This window comes from Leucoraja erinacea, chromosome 3 (assembly GCF_028641065.1).
Source record: "Leucoraja erinacea ecotype New England chromosome 3, Leri_hhj_1, whole genome shotgun sequence".
Classification (NCBI taxonomy): domain Eukaryota; kingdom Metazoa; phylum Chordata; class Chondrichthyes; order Rajiformes; family Rajidae; genus Leucoraja; species Leucoraja erinaceus.
The window spans coordinates 82,477,561-82,495,409 of record NC_073379.1 but is presented as its reverse complement, the minus strand read 5'-3'; the positions used below and the strand labels follow the sequence as shown (position 1 = coordinate 82,495,409).

General features: G+C 38.9%; 1 protein-coding gene across 1 annotated transcript in view; it reads left to right on the top strand.

The window, feature by feature from the left end:
- tmc1 (transmembrane channel-like 1) overlaps nucleotides 1–17,849 on the top strand; it is a 54,930-nt gene that overhangs the window by 33,655 nt on the left and 3,426 nt on the right. Inside the window, exons 8-19 of the mRNA XM_055633086.1 lie at nucleotides 3,490–3,588; nucleotides 4,827–4,969; nucleotides 8,082–8,226; nucleotides 9,671–9,865; nucleotides 10,492–10,671; nucleotides 10,770–10,925; nucleotides 11,628–11,756; nucleotides 11,907–11,974; nucleotides 13,231–13,470; nucleotides 13,880–14,005; nucleotides 15,786–15,864; nucleotides 17,741–17,828. Of these exons, the coding sequence (XP_055489061.1) occupies nucleotides 3,490–3,588; nucleotides 4,827–4,969; nucleotides 8,082–8,226; nucleotides 9,671–9,865; nucleotides 10,492–10,671; nucleotides 10,770–10,925; nucleotides 11,628–11,756; nucleotides 11,907–11,974; nucleotides 13,231–13,470; nucleotides 13,880–14,005; nucleotides 15,786–15,864; nucleotides 17,741–17,828 (1,648 nt within the window). The remainder of the gene's footprint in view (nucleotides 1–3,489; nucleotides 3,589–4,826; nucleotides 4,970–8,081; nucleotides 8,227–9,670; nucleotides 9,866–10,491; nucleotides 10,672–10,769; nucleotides 10,926–11,627; nucleotides 11,757–11,906; nucleotides 11,975–13,230; nucleotides 13,471–13,879; nucleotides 14,006–15,785; nucleotides 15,865–17,740; nucleotides 17,829–17,849) is intronic.

Genomic DNA, 17,849 nt, shown 5'->3' with positions numbered 1-17,849 from the left:
TTCCCCATTGAATTATAGTATGTACTGTGGCTGTAAATGTTTGATTTCATGTTTCTTTTTGCTTATAAACCCAGTTACCAGTGGTATCTAATGATAGCAATTTCTGACCTATTATTTGCAGAGTGATGGCATTCTCAATTAAATGTGCCAATACATGTTTGGACAGATTGTTGAAGTGTCTGGAACAAGTAATTTTATAACTATAGGTAGGAACAATGGCTGTGACTCAGTTCCCAAATTTTTTGTTGTTGTTTATTTCATTAGAAGTTAATACAGTACAAAACAGTACAGTGGAACCTAATTTTAGGTGCCAACTATGTCATACCGTAATCCATTCTATGTCCAGCCTCTAGTTTTATATTTTGAGAAGGAAGTAAGCAAGACAAGATAAAGAAAACAATAGAAAGGGGAAAAAGAGGAAAAATAGTTGGTAGAGAATAGAAAAACGTGAAGTGTGTATATAAAAAAAAGAAAAAGTGGAAAGTAGAAATAGGAGAGAAGGCCCCTTAAAAGAGAAATTTTCAAATCTTTATTCGGAGATGTAGATCTATCCACGGCACAGTTCCCCAATTTTAAAGTCCGTATTCCAGAATAGTTTTCATGGAGTCATTGTTTTTAACCATATCTTCTCGTAGAGAATATAGAGCAAACATTGTTATTACCTGTTCTTAGTTGTTGAGAGTAGATGGAGTGTATGAATTATTGCATTCTTTGCAATGGAACTACTCTTTTATTGGTGATGGAATTCCAGGAAACTGCCACTCGATAACGAGCTAATGGCAACATACTGTTACCTAGCAAACATTACTCAGCCTTCTTTGTAACTGTCAAGGATTTGCCCTGCAGGTCCGTTTTGGCAGCCTGCCCAGTTCCTGCCTGGCAGCCTTCACATTTTGCAGCTAGGTTCAGCTGAGAGTTTGACTGGCCCATTTTTGTAAGATCATGGAGTCAAACGTGCTTGGGCCAAGATTGCACTGTTCACATTGCTGAACCTAGGCTTGATTTATTTACAACCGCTGATATGAAATTCAGATGAACTTACAGACAGTCACCTTCTGCTGCTTTTTATGTACTCATGGTAATGTGGTCAATAGAGAGTTGTCTGAGTCATATATCAGTTCAGTGAATCTGGATGGAGTGGATTGGCCCTGAGACTGGAGTATCATGCGCAAGGAGTTGGGTTAAAACCTTTTTGTGGTTGCCCTTTAGACAATAGACAATAGACAATGGACAATAGACAATAGGTGCAGGATTAGGCCATTTGGCACTTCGAGCCAGCACTGACATTCAATGTGATCATGGCTGATCATCCCCAATCAGTACCCCATTCCTGCCTTCTGCCCATATCCCCTGACTCCGCTATTTTTAAGAGCCTTATCTAGCTCTCTCTTGAAAGCATCCAGAGAACCGGCCTCCACCGCCCTCTGAGGCAGAGAATTCCACAGACTCACCACTCTCTGTGAGAAAAAGTGTTTCCTTGTCTCCGTTCTAAATGGCTTACTCCTTATTCTTAAACTGTGGCCCATGCTTCTGGACTCAAACCAACATCGGGAACATGTGTCCAAGCCCTTAACAATCTTATATGTTTCAATGCGATCCCCTCTCATCCTTCTCAACTCCAGAGTGTACAAGCTACAAGCCCAGCTGCTCCATTCTCTCAGCATATGACAGTCCCGCCATCCCGGGAATTAACCTTGTAAACCTACGCTGCACTCCCTCAATAGCAAGAATGTCCTTCTTCAAATTAGTGGACCAAAACTGCACACAATACTCCAGGTGAATAGAATAGAATATGGTTATTGGCATTGCACAAAACTGAGCAACGAAATTCCATATGCTTCTCCTCCGTTAAAAGAAATACAACACGACACCAATGCACATATGTACAGTTAATAGTAGAATATAAATACATTTTTAAAAGAGATTAAAAGAATTTAGCGGTATTCCTCGAAGTTACTTCTTGCTTCCCAGTGTTCACCATTGGAGTTAAGCTCTTTTATCGCACAATGGTAGAAACTATTTTTTAGTCTACCAGTGCGAGCCTGCAGAGACCTGAATCGCCTCCCGGAGGGTAGCAGAGTAAAAAGGTGGTTGGCAGGGTGTGATGTGTCCTTCTTGATATTTATGGCCCTGCGCAAGCATCGCGCCTTGTATATGTCATCCAAGGAGGGCAGGTTAGCGTTTGTAATGCGCTGCGCAGTTTTTATAATTCCCTGCAGCGCCCTCCTCTCAGCCACAGTACAGCTGGCAAACCACACCAGGATTCCATAGGTGAGGATACTTTCCACGGCGCATCGATAGAAGGACAGCAGCAGCGGCTGTGAGACGTTAGCTCTCCGTAGAGACCTCAGGAAATACAGCCGCTGATGAGACCTCTTCACGAGAGTGACGGTGTTCATTTGCCATTTGAGGTCTCACTAGGTCTCACTAGGTCTCACTAGGGCTCTGTACAACTGCAGAAGGAAATAAAGGCAAACATCATTGGAGGCCAGCTGCAAGAATCTTATTTGTCCCTTCTGAAATATTACAATAAGGTTGAGGCAAATATAGTTACACTGCTTAAAAGATATTTGACCAGGTGCATGGATATAATAATAATAATAATAATAATAATAATAATAATAATAATATTTATTTATATAGCACTTTTCAACAAAACCAGTATTTGAACCAAAGTGCTTTACAGAGATTGATTAAATTAATTGAACAGATCAATGCAATAAATCCATACAAATCAAAAAAAGAGAAAAAAGAGAAAAAGAAAAAAGACACAGAAACAGTACACTATAGAAATCAACATGAAACGTCCCCCCACAGCAGAATTCACTGTGAGGTAAGGCACCAAAAATATCCAGTTCTCCCCCTCATAGTCCACCCGAGGTCGGGGCCTATATCTGGCCTCCTCAGCTAGTCCGGTGTCTTCAGGCCCTCTTGCCGTGAAGCTGGACCATCGGCGTCGGTGAACATCCATCAGCGGCCTGGACTGAAGCGGCCGCTTCCCCCCCGAAGACTGCAACGACCAAAGTTCACAGGCCGCGCCGGCCGAACCCCCGACACTGGCGATATGGGCCAAACAGAGGCAAAATGAAACTGTTCAGGTAGGCATCTTGGGCCGAAGGGCCTGGTTCTGAGCTGTATAATTCTATGATTCTAAGAACAAAGGAAACAACGTTAATATCTGGATTTTGCTGAACTTCTGCATGTTACAGCTGCTAACCGAAAAAATATCCAAGACAATTGTTTGCACTGGAACTTACGACCGAAAGAAAAAGACCAAGAAAAGCTTCAAATCCAAATATTGTCCATCAATAACAATCTGATTATTAAATTAATCTGTGTTGTTGCGTATTCTGAATTAGCAATTGCAGTGAACCGATGAAGTTCAAATTTTATTATTTAAATATCACATCAGTTTTTGAGATTGGAATGGTTATATGGAAGTGCACTTCACTAAGGTATGGCTTAAATAATTCAATATTTTGATTTTAGGCTCTAATGGGAAAGCCCTATGGTAGCATACCTAGAAAAACTGTTCCAAAGAATGAACAGCACTCGGCCATGAACTTTGCCACTTTGTGGGATTTTGGGGTAAGTTTAACTTTTTTTTATTAAGAGCTATGTCTGTGAAGAAGATATTTTGTGCCAGAATGTATTTTTTATTTTTAGTTCATTGTAGTATAAGTGCAGATGGCACCAGTGATACAAAATGGATCCTAACCTGCGTGCGGCACGGTGGCGCAGCAGTAGTGTTGCTGCGTTACAGAGCCAGAGACCCAGGCCTGATCCTGACAATGGTTCCTGTCCGTATGGAGTTTGCACGTTCTTGCCGTGACCGGCGTGGGTTTTCTCGGGTGCTCCTTTTTCCTCCCACATTCCAAAGACGTACAGGTTTGTAGGTTAATTGGCTTGGTAAAATTGTAAATTATCCCTAGTGTGTGTAGGATGGTGTCCGTGTGTGGGGATCGCTGGTCGGCGCAGACTCAGTGAGCCGAAGGGCCAGTTTCCGCGCTGTATCTCCAAACTAAACTAAACTGAACATAATCTGAAGAAGGGGCTCGACCCAGAAACATCACCCATTCCTTCTCTCCAGAGATATTGTCTGTCTCGCTGAGTTATTCCAGCATTTTGTGTCTACCTTTGTGTCTACCTTCAAACTAAACACAACCTTTGTTGCTGTCTGTGTGATGTTTGCACCTTTTCCTGCAACCATGTGATTTCATCCAGGTGCTCCAGTTTCCTCCCATATCCCAAAAATGTGCAGGTTAGTCTGCCACTGGAGATAGTATCTGGGCCATGGGTGAAGTTGATGATTTTGTGTGAGAGAACAGGTTGCAGGGAAATATGTTAAGAAATTAGATTAATGAAGGTGCGCTGAGCATTGGCATAATCCCATTGACCTGAAATGCCTCCATTATTGTAAGGAAATATGTAGGAGAGTCTAAAAACCGCAGGGATAGGTTTAAGGTGATAGTGGACACAGGAGAAAAATAGGGGTGAAAGGGGAAACATGTACAGGTACATAGAGGGATAATATTTTCACACAGCGGGCGGTGGGTATATGGAATGAACACCCAGAGGAAGTGGGGGAGATGGATACGTTTACAACATTTTAAAGGCATTCTGACAGGTACATAGAGAGAGATGTGGACCAAAAGCAGGCAAATGGGACTAGCTCAGGTAGGCAACATGGTCAGCATGGATGAGTTGTGCTGAAGAGCCTGTTCCTGTGCTCTATAACTCTATGACATAATGAATTAATTAAATGTAAGAGCTTTGACCATTTGGTGTGAAGAATACAGTTTGTAAATTATTTATTCTTTTGCTAGGGCTATGCACAATATTCCGTCCTTTTCTATGGTTACTATAATCATCAGCGGTCAATTGGGTGGCTGAAGTACCGGCTTCCCTTGAGTTACTTCCTGGTAGGAATTGGTACAATAGGATACAGCTTCATGGTGGTGATAAGAACGTAAGTTCCATCTTCCTGGTTAAAATATTTTCTTGGAAGTGTGGTCCAAACAGCCTACACACCAAATTCAAACCATGATTTTTTAAATAATTTTAATATTGATCTGTAATTTATAATAATAACATATTTGGATCAAAATTGGTTTCAAATAAATTGTAATGTCAATTAAGATGTGAGATCAGTTGATGATAGGGGTGACAATAGTATCTGCTGTATATTGGGATACATGCAATACTGTCTGCATAATATATCGTCTAATAATCTTTAGTGAGCCCCAGAGCATCTACATCTAGGTTTATCTTTATTATTGTCAGTGAAAAACTTTGTTTGGCATCTTATTGTGACCAAAGTTTCAAAGTATTAGACCAAAGTTTCAAATCAGCCAAAGGATGTCAAGTTTGTGGCACCATGAATTAATGAAAAAAGAGATCTTAAAAGAAAATGAAATTGGCACACAAGAAATAGAATGGGCCATCATTCACCCTGTCCGAAGGTACATAGCCCGAAACGCCACACATCCTTTTTCTCCAGAGATGCTGCCTGACCCACTGAGTTACTCCAGCATTTTGTGTCAATCTTTTGTATAAACCAGTATCTGCAGTTCCTTTTTATTACATTTTATTTCACCATTGTTGACTTCATCTGTGAAGATAATGTTGTCATTTTAGATTGGCATTTAGCCACTAAAGTCAGACTAAAGTCAGATCAGGCCTTATGAAGCTGACAACTGTAATTAAAACTGTAACTATCGTGCTTTCCTGTTTTGAAATTATGTTAAGAAAATCAGGACATAGACACATTAGCCATAATAGAAATAACCCCATTGCCATCGACTTTTATCCCACTCACATAGTCACACAGAGATTGGATTGACTCAAAACTTAGCCACATTGCAATAGTGGGTATAATCTAATCAAATAGCTGTGCTGTGTTGGTCACTCAAAGTGGCTGCAGAGTTGCCCCTGGAGTGATTGTCACTCTTTCAGTAGCATTTTAATTTAACCTGACAGCAACACCTTTCAACCTGCCCCATCATCATAAGAAAACTGATTTCATATAGGCAGCTAATACGTTTAATTAAATCGCTGGTACTGCTTCTTCTCATCAAATTTTTAATTAACTGGAGAATAAAAAAGCAAGAAGATAGCTAAAGGTCAGTATGGAGCTGCAATTATGGGAGAATGTGATTCACAAATGCATAAAAAGTACATCTGCTGATGAGTCCTGATCGCAGCATGAATGAATCGCATGGAATAATTTTGCCATTTGCTTCTGTCTGTCACATTATCAAATTATAAATCTCACTTTAGATTTTTCAATTAAACAAATGTGTAAAAAGGAAAAAAATGCATACATGGATATATCAACACTATTTATTGCACAATGTTCATTTGGGGCTATGAGCTAATGGACACTGAGAGGAAAAATAAGAAACTCTTAATGTGTGTCACCATCAGTTTGGGATGATATTTTTCAGACCAACCCGATCAGAACTTGTTAAATCATAAAAATCTCCTGTTGAGAAATTCCTTATTTCATTTGTATATCTGCACTTCAGTTATTTAAAAATAATGTAATATAACTAACCAGGGTTGAATCTCATACTGTGCTTTTTCAAGCAATTAGAGATTATTTTATTAAATTGGGACAGATGGATTGATCAAGCTGTTGTCGCAGAATCGAATAGTGGAGGTCAACTTGTTCAGCAACATTGTTTGATTCTCTTTTCCGAGGTTCTTGAATGGTTCATAAGAGATAGGAGCAGTATTAGACCATTCAGCTCATCAAGTCTACTCCACCATTCAATCATGGGCTGATCTATCTTTTTTTCTCTCTCAACCCCATTCTCCTGCCTTCAATCTATAACACCTGACACCTGTACCCATGGTCAATATTCACACAAAAGACTGCTTAACTAGGGTAAGAAAGATAAAGGGAAGAATGTGTTGAGTAGGTAAATAATGGAGAGAATGTCAGGTTTCATTCTGTGGGGCTCATGTCATTCCGCACCACTACATTCAATCAAGATAAGCACATCTAATCAGTTTTTGTCTTGATCATGGCGTGTTCTTTTCATTATTTGAACGTTAATTGCAGCTTTTTATTGACTTATTTGCAAACCATTTTGTTCCGCACATCTGCAGTAAACAGGATGATTTGAATGTTAGTAATTCCTCATGGGAGTAGTTCAAAGTTTTTTCATTTTATTTCTACAGAAATGGAAAGTTATGAATTTTTTTTCGTATTGAAAACATCCATCTCAGTAGTGAAAAAGTACTTGTGGGATGCTTTTTGCATTTCATTTTTTGTTCCTTTTTTCCCCATATCATAGACCGATAAAACATAGACATAGACAATGTGTGGCATCTATTTTTCTGTAAGGAGGGAAACATAGAAACATAGAAAATAGGTGCAGGAGTAGGCCATTCGGCCCTTCGAGCCTGCACCGCCATTCGATATGATCATGGCTGATCATCCAACTCAGTATCCCATCCCTGCCTTCTCTCCATACCCCCTGATCCCGTTAGCCACAAGGGCCACATCTAACTCCCTCTTAAATATAGCCAATGAACTGGCCTCAACTACCTTCTGTGGCAGAGAATTCCACAGATTCACCGCTCTATGTGTAAAAAATGATTTTCTCATCTCGGTCCTAAAACACTTCTCTCTTATCCATAAACTGTGACCCCTAGTTCTGGACTTCCCCAACATCGGGAAACAATCTTCCTGCATCTAGCCTGTCCAACCCCTTAAGAATTTTGTAAGTTTCTATAAGATCCCCCCTCAATCTTCTAAATTCTAGCGTGTACAAGCCGAGTCTATCCAGTCTTTCTTGATAATTAGGGAATTAGAAGACGTGATTCATAGCTGTGGCAGGTGTTGACTGAGTGAATGGAGGGCTTTTGTTGTGTGTAATAGTATGGAAATGCATGAGGAAAAAGGTTGAGTGTCATTGTAATTGGACTTGGTTTTACATTTTTCACTACATAACTTGCTGCCAAATACCCAGCAGCCAGTTAAATCTTATTGTGACATAGTTCTTGTGTCCTTGAATATAATAATGAATTAGCTGTCATTACACCCCTAAGATAAAGCTATAACATCTTCACAGAATGGCAAGTAATGCGAATGAGGAGGGCGGAGGAGATGACACAAGCTTTAACTTCAGTTGGAAGATGTTTACAAGCTGGGACTACTTGATAGGCAATGCGGAAACTGCAGATAACAAATTTGCTTCCATCACCACCAGCTTTAAGGTACATATTACTTTGCTGTTGTCATTCATACCTTCTTAAAGTTTAATTCTCTAAACTTAGCATTATACTTCAGACATCAAGTGATTTGTTTGAGTCATTTTTTTTAGTAATGGCCACTACTTTGAATGCTGTTCAGAGTATCAAATCCTAGGTTTCATTCTTATTTGGTAGAGGAGGTGAGAATCGTCCAATGTCAGTTTTTGAATGTAAGATTATTGTTGCTTAAAATAAATCACCCGTGCCACAACAATACTTATAACATTAAAGTGTGCACAATCAATAATCCTTGATTAGTAAATTGATTATCATTTGATTCCCCATAGAGATTTGAAAAGATAAAAAGGTTACTAAAGGATATGACAGGGCAATGAGACAGCAGATTGGTACAGCAATTAGAGTCATAGAGTCATAGAGTATGGAAACAGGCCCTTCGGTCCATCTAGCCCGCGCTGGCCAACATGTCCCCACTACACTAGTCCCACCTACCAGCATTTGGTCCATATCCCTCCAAACCTGTCATATCCACGTACCTGTCTAACTGCTTCTCAAATGTTGGGATAGTCCCTCAACTACTTCTCTGGCAGCTTGTTCCATACACCCACCACTCATTGAGTGAAAAAGTTACCCCTCAGATTCCTATTAAATATTTTCCCCTTCACCTTAAACCTATGTCCTCTGGTCCTCGATTCACCTACTCTGGGCAAGAGACTCTGTGCATCAAACCCATCTAGTGTTGCAGCCTCACGGGCTCCAAGGAACCTAACCTCAGGTCAAGTCTAGGTGGAGTTTGCATGTTCTGCTCATGACTATACATGTTTCCACAAATGCTCGTGTTTCCTTCCACATCTCGAAACTATGTGAGTGGGTTAATTGGCCCCAGTGAATTAACCCTTAGTGTCAGTAAATGGCATGAAATGAATCAAAAGAGAGTTGATGGGCACATGAGTGAATAGGTCACAAGGAAATGAGAAGAGGGGAATGTTGTTAATGACATTTAAAGCATATATAGGTCTGAGATAACATAACAAAATCAATTTTGGGATTATAGTTTGTTTAGTTCCACACTTTTTCACAGGTATAGAAGACATTTTCTTATGGGTAATTCATTTTATCATTGACATAAAAAAAGTTATTAAAATATTCATCAAGCAATCTTTCAATTGATTTTCTTTGAGGCGCTTTTATTATGCTCAATGTGATACGTGACCCCTGCTGGATTTCAAGTTGCTTACACCTACAGGATTAGTATTGATAAGGCACGGATCTTCCACACAACTATAGACGGACACTTGCTAATTCTGTTCACATTCTGCTGCACACTGATAGATTAGTGAACCTAAAAATATATCTAACATAACCTATTCACCCAAGATTTGCAAGCCTTCTTGCGGACAGGTACTTTTGGACATTTACATATGACTTGAAATAATTTCCTTCAACACAGGAATCCATTCTTGAAGAACAAGAGAATCGGAAAGAAGGAAACATCCATTTAACCAGGTTCTTACGGGTTCTGGCCAATTTCCTGGTGCTCCTCACTTTGGCAGGAAGTGGCTACTTGATTTTCTTTGTCGTCAGAAGGTCTCAGAAGTTTGCACAGCAAGGACTGGAAGACTACGGATGGTGGGAAAGAAATGAAGTTAGTGTCCAACCTAATTTTCTTCAATGTGGAATCTCTTCAACATCTGTAATCAGTAACATAACTAAGTATTAGGATTTCTCTGCATTTTTTCTGTTTTCACATGATGTTTTTAAAAACATTGCCCTATTAAATGTTATTGGGATTAAAACCCATGATTGGATATGATTATTCTGAAGATTTTATATTTGTTATCGAGTCATCGAGTCATAGAAACATAGAAACATAGAAGCATAGAAAATAGGTGCAAGAGTAGGCCATTCGGCCATTCGAATCAACACCACCATTCAATATGATCATGGCTGAACATCCAGAATCAGTACCCCATTCCTGCTTTCTCCCCACATCCCTTGATTCCTTAGCCCTAAGATCTATATTGAACTCTCTCTTAGAGAGATACAGTGTGGAACCAGGCTGTTTGGCCCAACTTGCCCACACCGGCCAACATGTCACAGCTACACTAATCCCACCTTTGGTCCACATCCCTCCAAACCTGGCCTATCCATGTTGAGTCAGATCATTGTTTTTTAAATGATTGAAATATTATACTGATGCTCAGCAGTATTTATTTGATTAAACTGTATGTGATGTTATTACAATATGTGCTAACATGTTGTTTTTGTTAGGTAAATATGGTAATGTCACTGCTGGGTATGTTCTGTCCAATGTTATTTGACATCATCAGTCCTTTAGAAAATTACCACCCACGGATTGCACTCCAATGGCAACTGGGACGCATTTTTGCTTTGTTTCTTGGTAATCTCTACACATTTATTATTGCTTTGTTGGATGAAATTAATCTCAAGGTAAGAATAATGCAATAGCTATCGTTATATCTTCACACTCAAAATTACATTTCAAGCTGAAGGAGTTATTTTACATCATGTTGCTTCTTTCATTTCAGCTCGAAGAAGAGAAGATTATTCGATACAATATCACAATCTGGGAAAACAGTCTTTACAATGGAACATGGTTAGGGAACTCATCAACACGTCCTCCATTAGACGTAGATCCTGCAATTGTACCTAGAGGACCTTGTTGGGAGACGATGGTGGGACAGGTATCTCTTGTTAAAACAATGACTGCTAACTTTAATCACCAAGATCTCTGTCATTTGAACTCGTTCCCAAGATCTCCAGAAATAAGTTGTACATTGTAGTGGGGTTTAGGTTTTCAGGAGGTTGATTAATGAAATGTACATCAGTCTGAAAAAGGGTAATCACCGGAACGACACCCATCCTTTCTTTCCAGGGATGCTGCCTGACCTACTGAGTTACTCCAGCACTTTGTGTCTATCCTAAATCTACCAACAGACAGCTTTTGCAGCAAACAAAGTGGACTAAACCATTAAAAAAAAAGTATTGAGTTGTTTATTTGAAAGAATGCAGAATACAATCTATGACAAGAAGTATGGGTGGGGTGAGTAGGGTCATAAGCTTAACCTAGGAATGGCCCAAACTATTTTTTTTGAGTCCTCAGTTAATACAATGTCATTAGATCCACAAATTTAGTAAGGAACAGAAATATCTTGAGCGTTAACCTTGTAATTCTTCCTTCTGTATTAATACTGCCTTCAGGGAAATAAATGTAATTTTGCCTTTAGTTATCTTAATTTTTCACTTGCAACATTAATTTGGTTTGATCTTATTCAAGGGCAAAACAAGTCTTGTGTCATGATAATAACAATTGTAATTCAGGCAGAGATTTTTACTGGAACCTGAGAAATATACCAATGTCACTGTGTAATTCTGCCTTCTTGCAGGAGTTTGTGCGACTCACCGTTTCAGATACTTTGACTACCGTCATAACTATACTGGTCGGTGACTTTTTTCGTGCTGTATTTGTCAGATTCGTCAACTATTGCTGGTGCTGGGATCTCGAGTACGGATTTGTAAGAACTGACTTATATTTTCACAGCCACACAGACATGCAGACACATGCATGCACTGCCTGTAACAAAAGTACAACATAATATGAACAATTATAAATAATGATAAATATTTGGCAGAAATGATTGAAAAAAGTTATTATTTTTGTTTAGCCCTCCTATGGAGAATTTGACATTAGCGGGAACGTTTTGGGTTTGATCTTCAATCAAGGCATGATATGGTGGGTGGAGCAGGAAGGTTGTACATTCTAAGATATTTATTTTCAACTTGTGTTTCACATAGCCCTCAAGAAACTGAAGCCAACATCTATTATCAAACTCTTCGTAATTCAGCTCAAGATCCTCGCAAGATGAAAAATGAAAGGTTCATTCAGCTAAGAGAAGAAGGCAGCAAGTTAACCTCCTGCCACACCTCTTATTTGATATTGTCATTATTGCAGGGCCTCCTAGACAGTAATGCTTAGACTTTATGTTATTAACAGATATTCCAATTAATTTGGATTTTTTAAAATTGAAATATGAGTATAGATGACTTTACAAAAATTAATAACTGAATTAAATAATTTATTGTAATCCCAGATGCATTTTGCTGAATTAAAAATAGTCAAAATGATGAAGGTTTGAAGAAATGAATGACATTACTTTCAGTTACTTCCACGAGATAAATATTCTATTGGAATATTGTTGCTGCTTTAAAATCCTGCTTGTTAGTTCCCTGGTGGTTACAGACCTGCAGACATATAAGATATGTTAATTAATAATAACTCCTTACCTTATATGTTAACAGAAGTATTAGAAGTACTAAGGTGGTGTGAAGGGCCTGTTTCTATACTGTATAGCTCTATGACTCTATGAACAGGCAATTAATTAAAATAATTAATTTAAATAAATAGATATTCCCTACTGGGAATAGCAGGACAAGAAAAAAACAACATATCTTATTATCCAATGGAAAAATGTATTTCATGACAAATTTAACATATCAGATTGTTCTTTAAAACAGCCAATGAATTAATTAGCATATTTTATCACAATAATAATTTCCAGGGAAACCACACACTGCTTAAAAATCCTTCTTGATTTATTCAAATGCATCCATGCAAGTTTAATAATATGGAACCAAGTGCTGCTATCAGGCAACTGAGCCATCCTATATGCAACTAGAGAGCAGTCCTGAGCTACAATATATCTTATTGGAGACCTTGGACTATCTTTGATCAGACTTTACTGGGCTTTATTTTGCACTAAACATTACACACCTTATTCCCGTTATCATGTATCTGTACACTGTGGATGGCTCAAAAGTATTGTCTTTCCACTGACTGGTTCGCACACAACCAAAGCTTTTCAATGTACATGTAACAATAAACTAAACTCAAACCGAATAGGATTATCTTTGCTGTTTGTAATTGAAGAAAAATAGATCTGTAATGTTGGAACATAAAGCAACAATTCCTTTTCCTTTTATTTTCCATAGGATGGGTGCCTTTTACGCTCCGTGCCTTCCAGCTATCAACGTTTTACGTCTCCTGGCTTCCATGTACTTACAGTGTTGGGCTGTTATGTGTACCAACGTTCCACATGCGCGAGTGTTTAAGGCATCAAGATCCAATAACTTCTATATGGCTATGCTGCTGATTATCTTGTTCCTGTCAACACTGCCTGCGGTTTACACAATTGTTTCGATACCACCATCTTTTGATTGTGGACCATTTAGGTGAATAATTTTGCTTCAAACCTAACAATGTCTCCAATTGCACTGTGGCATTGATCTCACATTCCTGGCAGGAGTCATCAGATAGCAACCTGGGGAAGAGCACTGTAAATTTTACAATCAATGCTCTAAGTTGGGGCACCCCTCCTGCTATCGTGGTTGAAGCTGTTAGTCCTGAATAAGTCCAATGAGAGGTTAATTGATCAAGTTAATAGTTAAAAGCTGTATTATTTTGCCAGTGAATCTGCTGAATTCTAGTACGAGTCTAGGAAAATGTAATGAAAATTCAGCAAAAGCCATGAAAACATTTTACTGAAATAGCCATCAAAGAAACATCTGACTTTGGCTTTAAGTAAGTATCATAGCAGGTTAAAGCAAAGGTGATTAATGTGTTGTGATTTTTCCATTACAGTGGGAAATATAGAATGTTTGATGTTATTCAAGAAACATTGGACAATGATTTTCCAGCCTGGTTTGCAAAAGTTTTCAGTGCAGCAAGCAATCCTGGTTTGATTCTTTCTTTCATTTTACTCATGGTGTAAGTATTTCAATTTAACCTTTCTTTTTCAGTTTGTAATTTTGAATGTGTCATATATATCTTCAGCTATAGACAATAGACAATATGTGCAGGAGTAGGCCATTCAGCCCTTCGAGCCAGCACCACCATTCACTGTGATCATGGCTGATCATCCACAATCAGTACCCCATTCCTGCCTTCTCCCCATACCCCTTGACTCCGCTATCTTTAAGAGCTCTATCTAACTCTCTCTTGAAAGCATCCAGAGAATCCACCTCCACTGCCTTCTGAGGCAGAGAATTCCACAGATTCACAACTCTCTGGATGAAAATGTTTTTACTCATCTCCTTTCTAAATGGCCTACCCCATTTTCTTAAACTGTGGCCCCTGGTTCTGGACTCCCCCAACATCGGGAACATGTTTCCTGCCTCTAGCATGTCCAATCCCTTAATGATCTTATGTGTTTCAATAAGATCCCCTCTCATCCTTCTAAATTCCAGTGTATACAAGCCCAGTCGCTCCATTCTTTCAACATATGACAGTCCCGCCATCCTGGGAATTAACCTCGTGAACCTACGCTGTACTCCCTCAATAGCAAGAATGTGCTTCCTCAAATTTGGAGAGCAAAACAGCACACAATACTCCAGGTGTGGTCTCACCCGGGCCCTGTACAACTGCAGAAGGACCTCTTTGCTCCTATACTCGACACATCTTGATATGAAGGCCAACATGACATTAGCTTTCTTCACTGCCTGTTGTACCTGCTTGCTTACTTTCAGTGACTGATGTACAAGGACACCCAGATCTCGTTGTACTTCCCCTTTTCCTAACTTGACACCTTTCAGATAATAATCTGCCTTCCTGTTCTTGCCACCGAAGTGGATAACCTCACATTTATCCACATTAAACTGCATCTGCCCATTCACCCAACCTGTTCAAGTCACCCTGCATCCTCATCACATCAATAGACAGTAGACAATAGGCAATAGGTGCTGGAGTAGGCCATTTAACGTGATTATGGCTGATCATCCCCAATCAGTACCCCGTTCCTGCCTTCTCCCAATATACCCGGACTCCGCTATCTTTGGACTATGAACATCCTCCTCATAGTTCACACTGCCACCCATCTTTGTGTCATCTGCAAATTTGCTATGTATACATTAGAAATGTTCCTGTAACTGAAATCCGCCCAATAGTTCAGCTGTTTGGATAGTGGGTTGTTGATCTGAAAAGCCCAGATTTGATCTGCAATACTTTTCCAAAATATTATGTATCATTAATGTAAAATCTATTGCAAATTTAGATTTTATAGTAAGGATATTATTAGTCTTCACTGTAGAACTCTGCAATTTAATAGTGGACGATATTGCAAGGATTCATAATGCACTAACTTGAAGGAGGTGATAAAGGTCTAACTAACAACCAATGCACATCAAGCCATTGATAAAGGAAGTGATGATGTGACTGGTTGTGTTTGGGGCTGGAAGAGAATGAATTTTAGTGAAAGAATAATTAATATCGTAAGAAGAGAATCATTTAAACCTAACCAAATATACTTGGGAATAACTGTATAAAAATTAAAATAACATTGCGTTTGAACTAACATCACAAATGTTTAGGTCTGTGGGAAAGAAATGTACAACTGGATGTTATCAATTGTAATAATTAATGAATTCAAGGTAATTGAATGTCTGAACTTCCTCTACACCTATGTGACACGTAACTCAATTATTTTTGAATTGCAAACTCCTACCGTCAGATTAGAGAATTTAACATTAATGTAATTCTTACCATTTTGTAGTTTGGCTATATATTATCTTCAGACAACTTCTAAATCATACAAGGCTGCAAACCTGGAACTGAAGAAGAAATTGCAAAATGTAAGTACTTGCATTAATAAAGGAAAATAATGCATGTTTTTATGCAGTTGTTTGGAAATGGAAATGTGATCACTAAATGTGACCAGCACTTCTGTGCGCACGTAGACGGCAATGAAATGTCATTGTTATGCTCATATTCAGATGCAGCTGAAATGAAACAGTGTTGTCAGTTGTTGTGTGATGCATGTTTAGATGTACTGCTGCAACGGTTATGCCTGTGTATGCTTTTCAAAAACCATCTGGGTCTTGTCACCAAAAGCATACCTTAAAGGAAGGAAGAAAGTCTATTCAAGTGCAAGGCGAGACTGTTCTTACCTAATCCAGTGTTGGGAACCATTCCAGTGAAAACAATCAATGGTCTTACGTGATGGGTATGACATTAATTGATGGGAGGTGGGCCAGACATTCTATTCTTTGCCTCGCATTCTAACCCCTGACCGCATGATGCACTTTGTCCCTCAGGATGCAATTTCATGTTCAGTCCCCGCTGAAGCCATTTAATAAAAAGTTGAACCAATAACATCACAATTTGAAACAGCAGTTGTCAAGATGGGGAACATTTTAAGAGCTCCTGCCATGACAATAGGTTGCACTTCCAAATGTATGAATGTTGTGCGACTTAGGACATTATGTGCCAATACCGCATGGAAATGCACAGCAAGCTGTAAATACATAATCATACATATCCACACAGCCCCTTGTACTTGAGCTAGAATGTAACCCATGGTCTTGTTGTCTGGTGGAGCAGGATTAAAACCAAATCAAAGGGGCAAATTACCACTTCGGCTTCTATTTCTGATGTTCTTACATTCTCATATTTTCCTGTTGGAAATTTTGTGTCTGTCCTAAATATTTCATGTTATCTGTATGTCTTAAAGACACGTCTGGGTCGATTCCCACCACATCAGATCATATCATATCCTTCATCTTGAGGAGAGTGGGGAAGAGGCATATTGATTGAACCAAATGTGAATTGAATTCAATCTCCCGATCCTCATTAAATGAATAAAAAGGCAAATGCTCGAAACACTCTGATAACAAACTTCTGAACAGTTAACCCATAAACTAGGGTGTAACTAAACTAAACTAAACTAAACTAAACTAAACTAAACTAAACTAAACTAAACTAAAATGAACTAAACGGAACTAAACTAATCTAAACTAAACTAAACTGAAAGATAGACGCAAGAAGCTGGAGTAACTCAATGGGTCAGACAGCATCTTTGGAGAAAAGAAATAGGTGACGTTTTGGGTTGAGACCCTTCTTCGGACTGAGAGTCGGGGGGAAAGGGAAACGAGAGATATAGACGGTGATTTAGAGATATAGAACAAATTAATGAAAGATATGCAAAAATGTAACAATGATAAAGGAAACAGGCCATTGTTAGCTTGGGACTAGGTGAAAACGAGTTACAAACAATGAGAGTCAACAAGACAACTTTGAAGCTGGTACAACTTGGATGGCGGATGGATGGAGAGAGGGGGAAGCAAGGGTTACAAAGTTAGAGAAATCAATTCCAACATAATTCCTGTGCAAAGCTGTTCACCACACGTTGTCACTTAGTACATCTGCATATTATCCTCATCACCTGCCGTCAGGCATTCTCTGAGCCTGGTCAGGTTCAAGGACTTCCCCTCCTTCTCCTGGTCATTATTTATTTCCTTGCTTTCCTTTTCTCACCTTTCCTAACCAGCAGAGTGACATACTATTTTCTAGCTAGAGGTATGGTTCCAGAACTCTTGACGTGGTTAAAACCAATTTTGAGAAGCATTTAGCTACTTCTAAAGTGTGGGTTTAATACAAACAACTGAAAATGAATTTCTCCCTGACTATGCTTTAAAAATAACTTTTTTTTTTTGATTGAATTAATAACAGCAAAGTGAAGAAAACAAAAAGAGGAGCAAAAAGAATGCTGATGCTGCAGCAAATCAAATGGAACAAATGCAAAATTCATTGAAAAAAGGTATGGAAAACGAACTGAGAT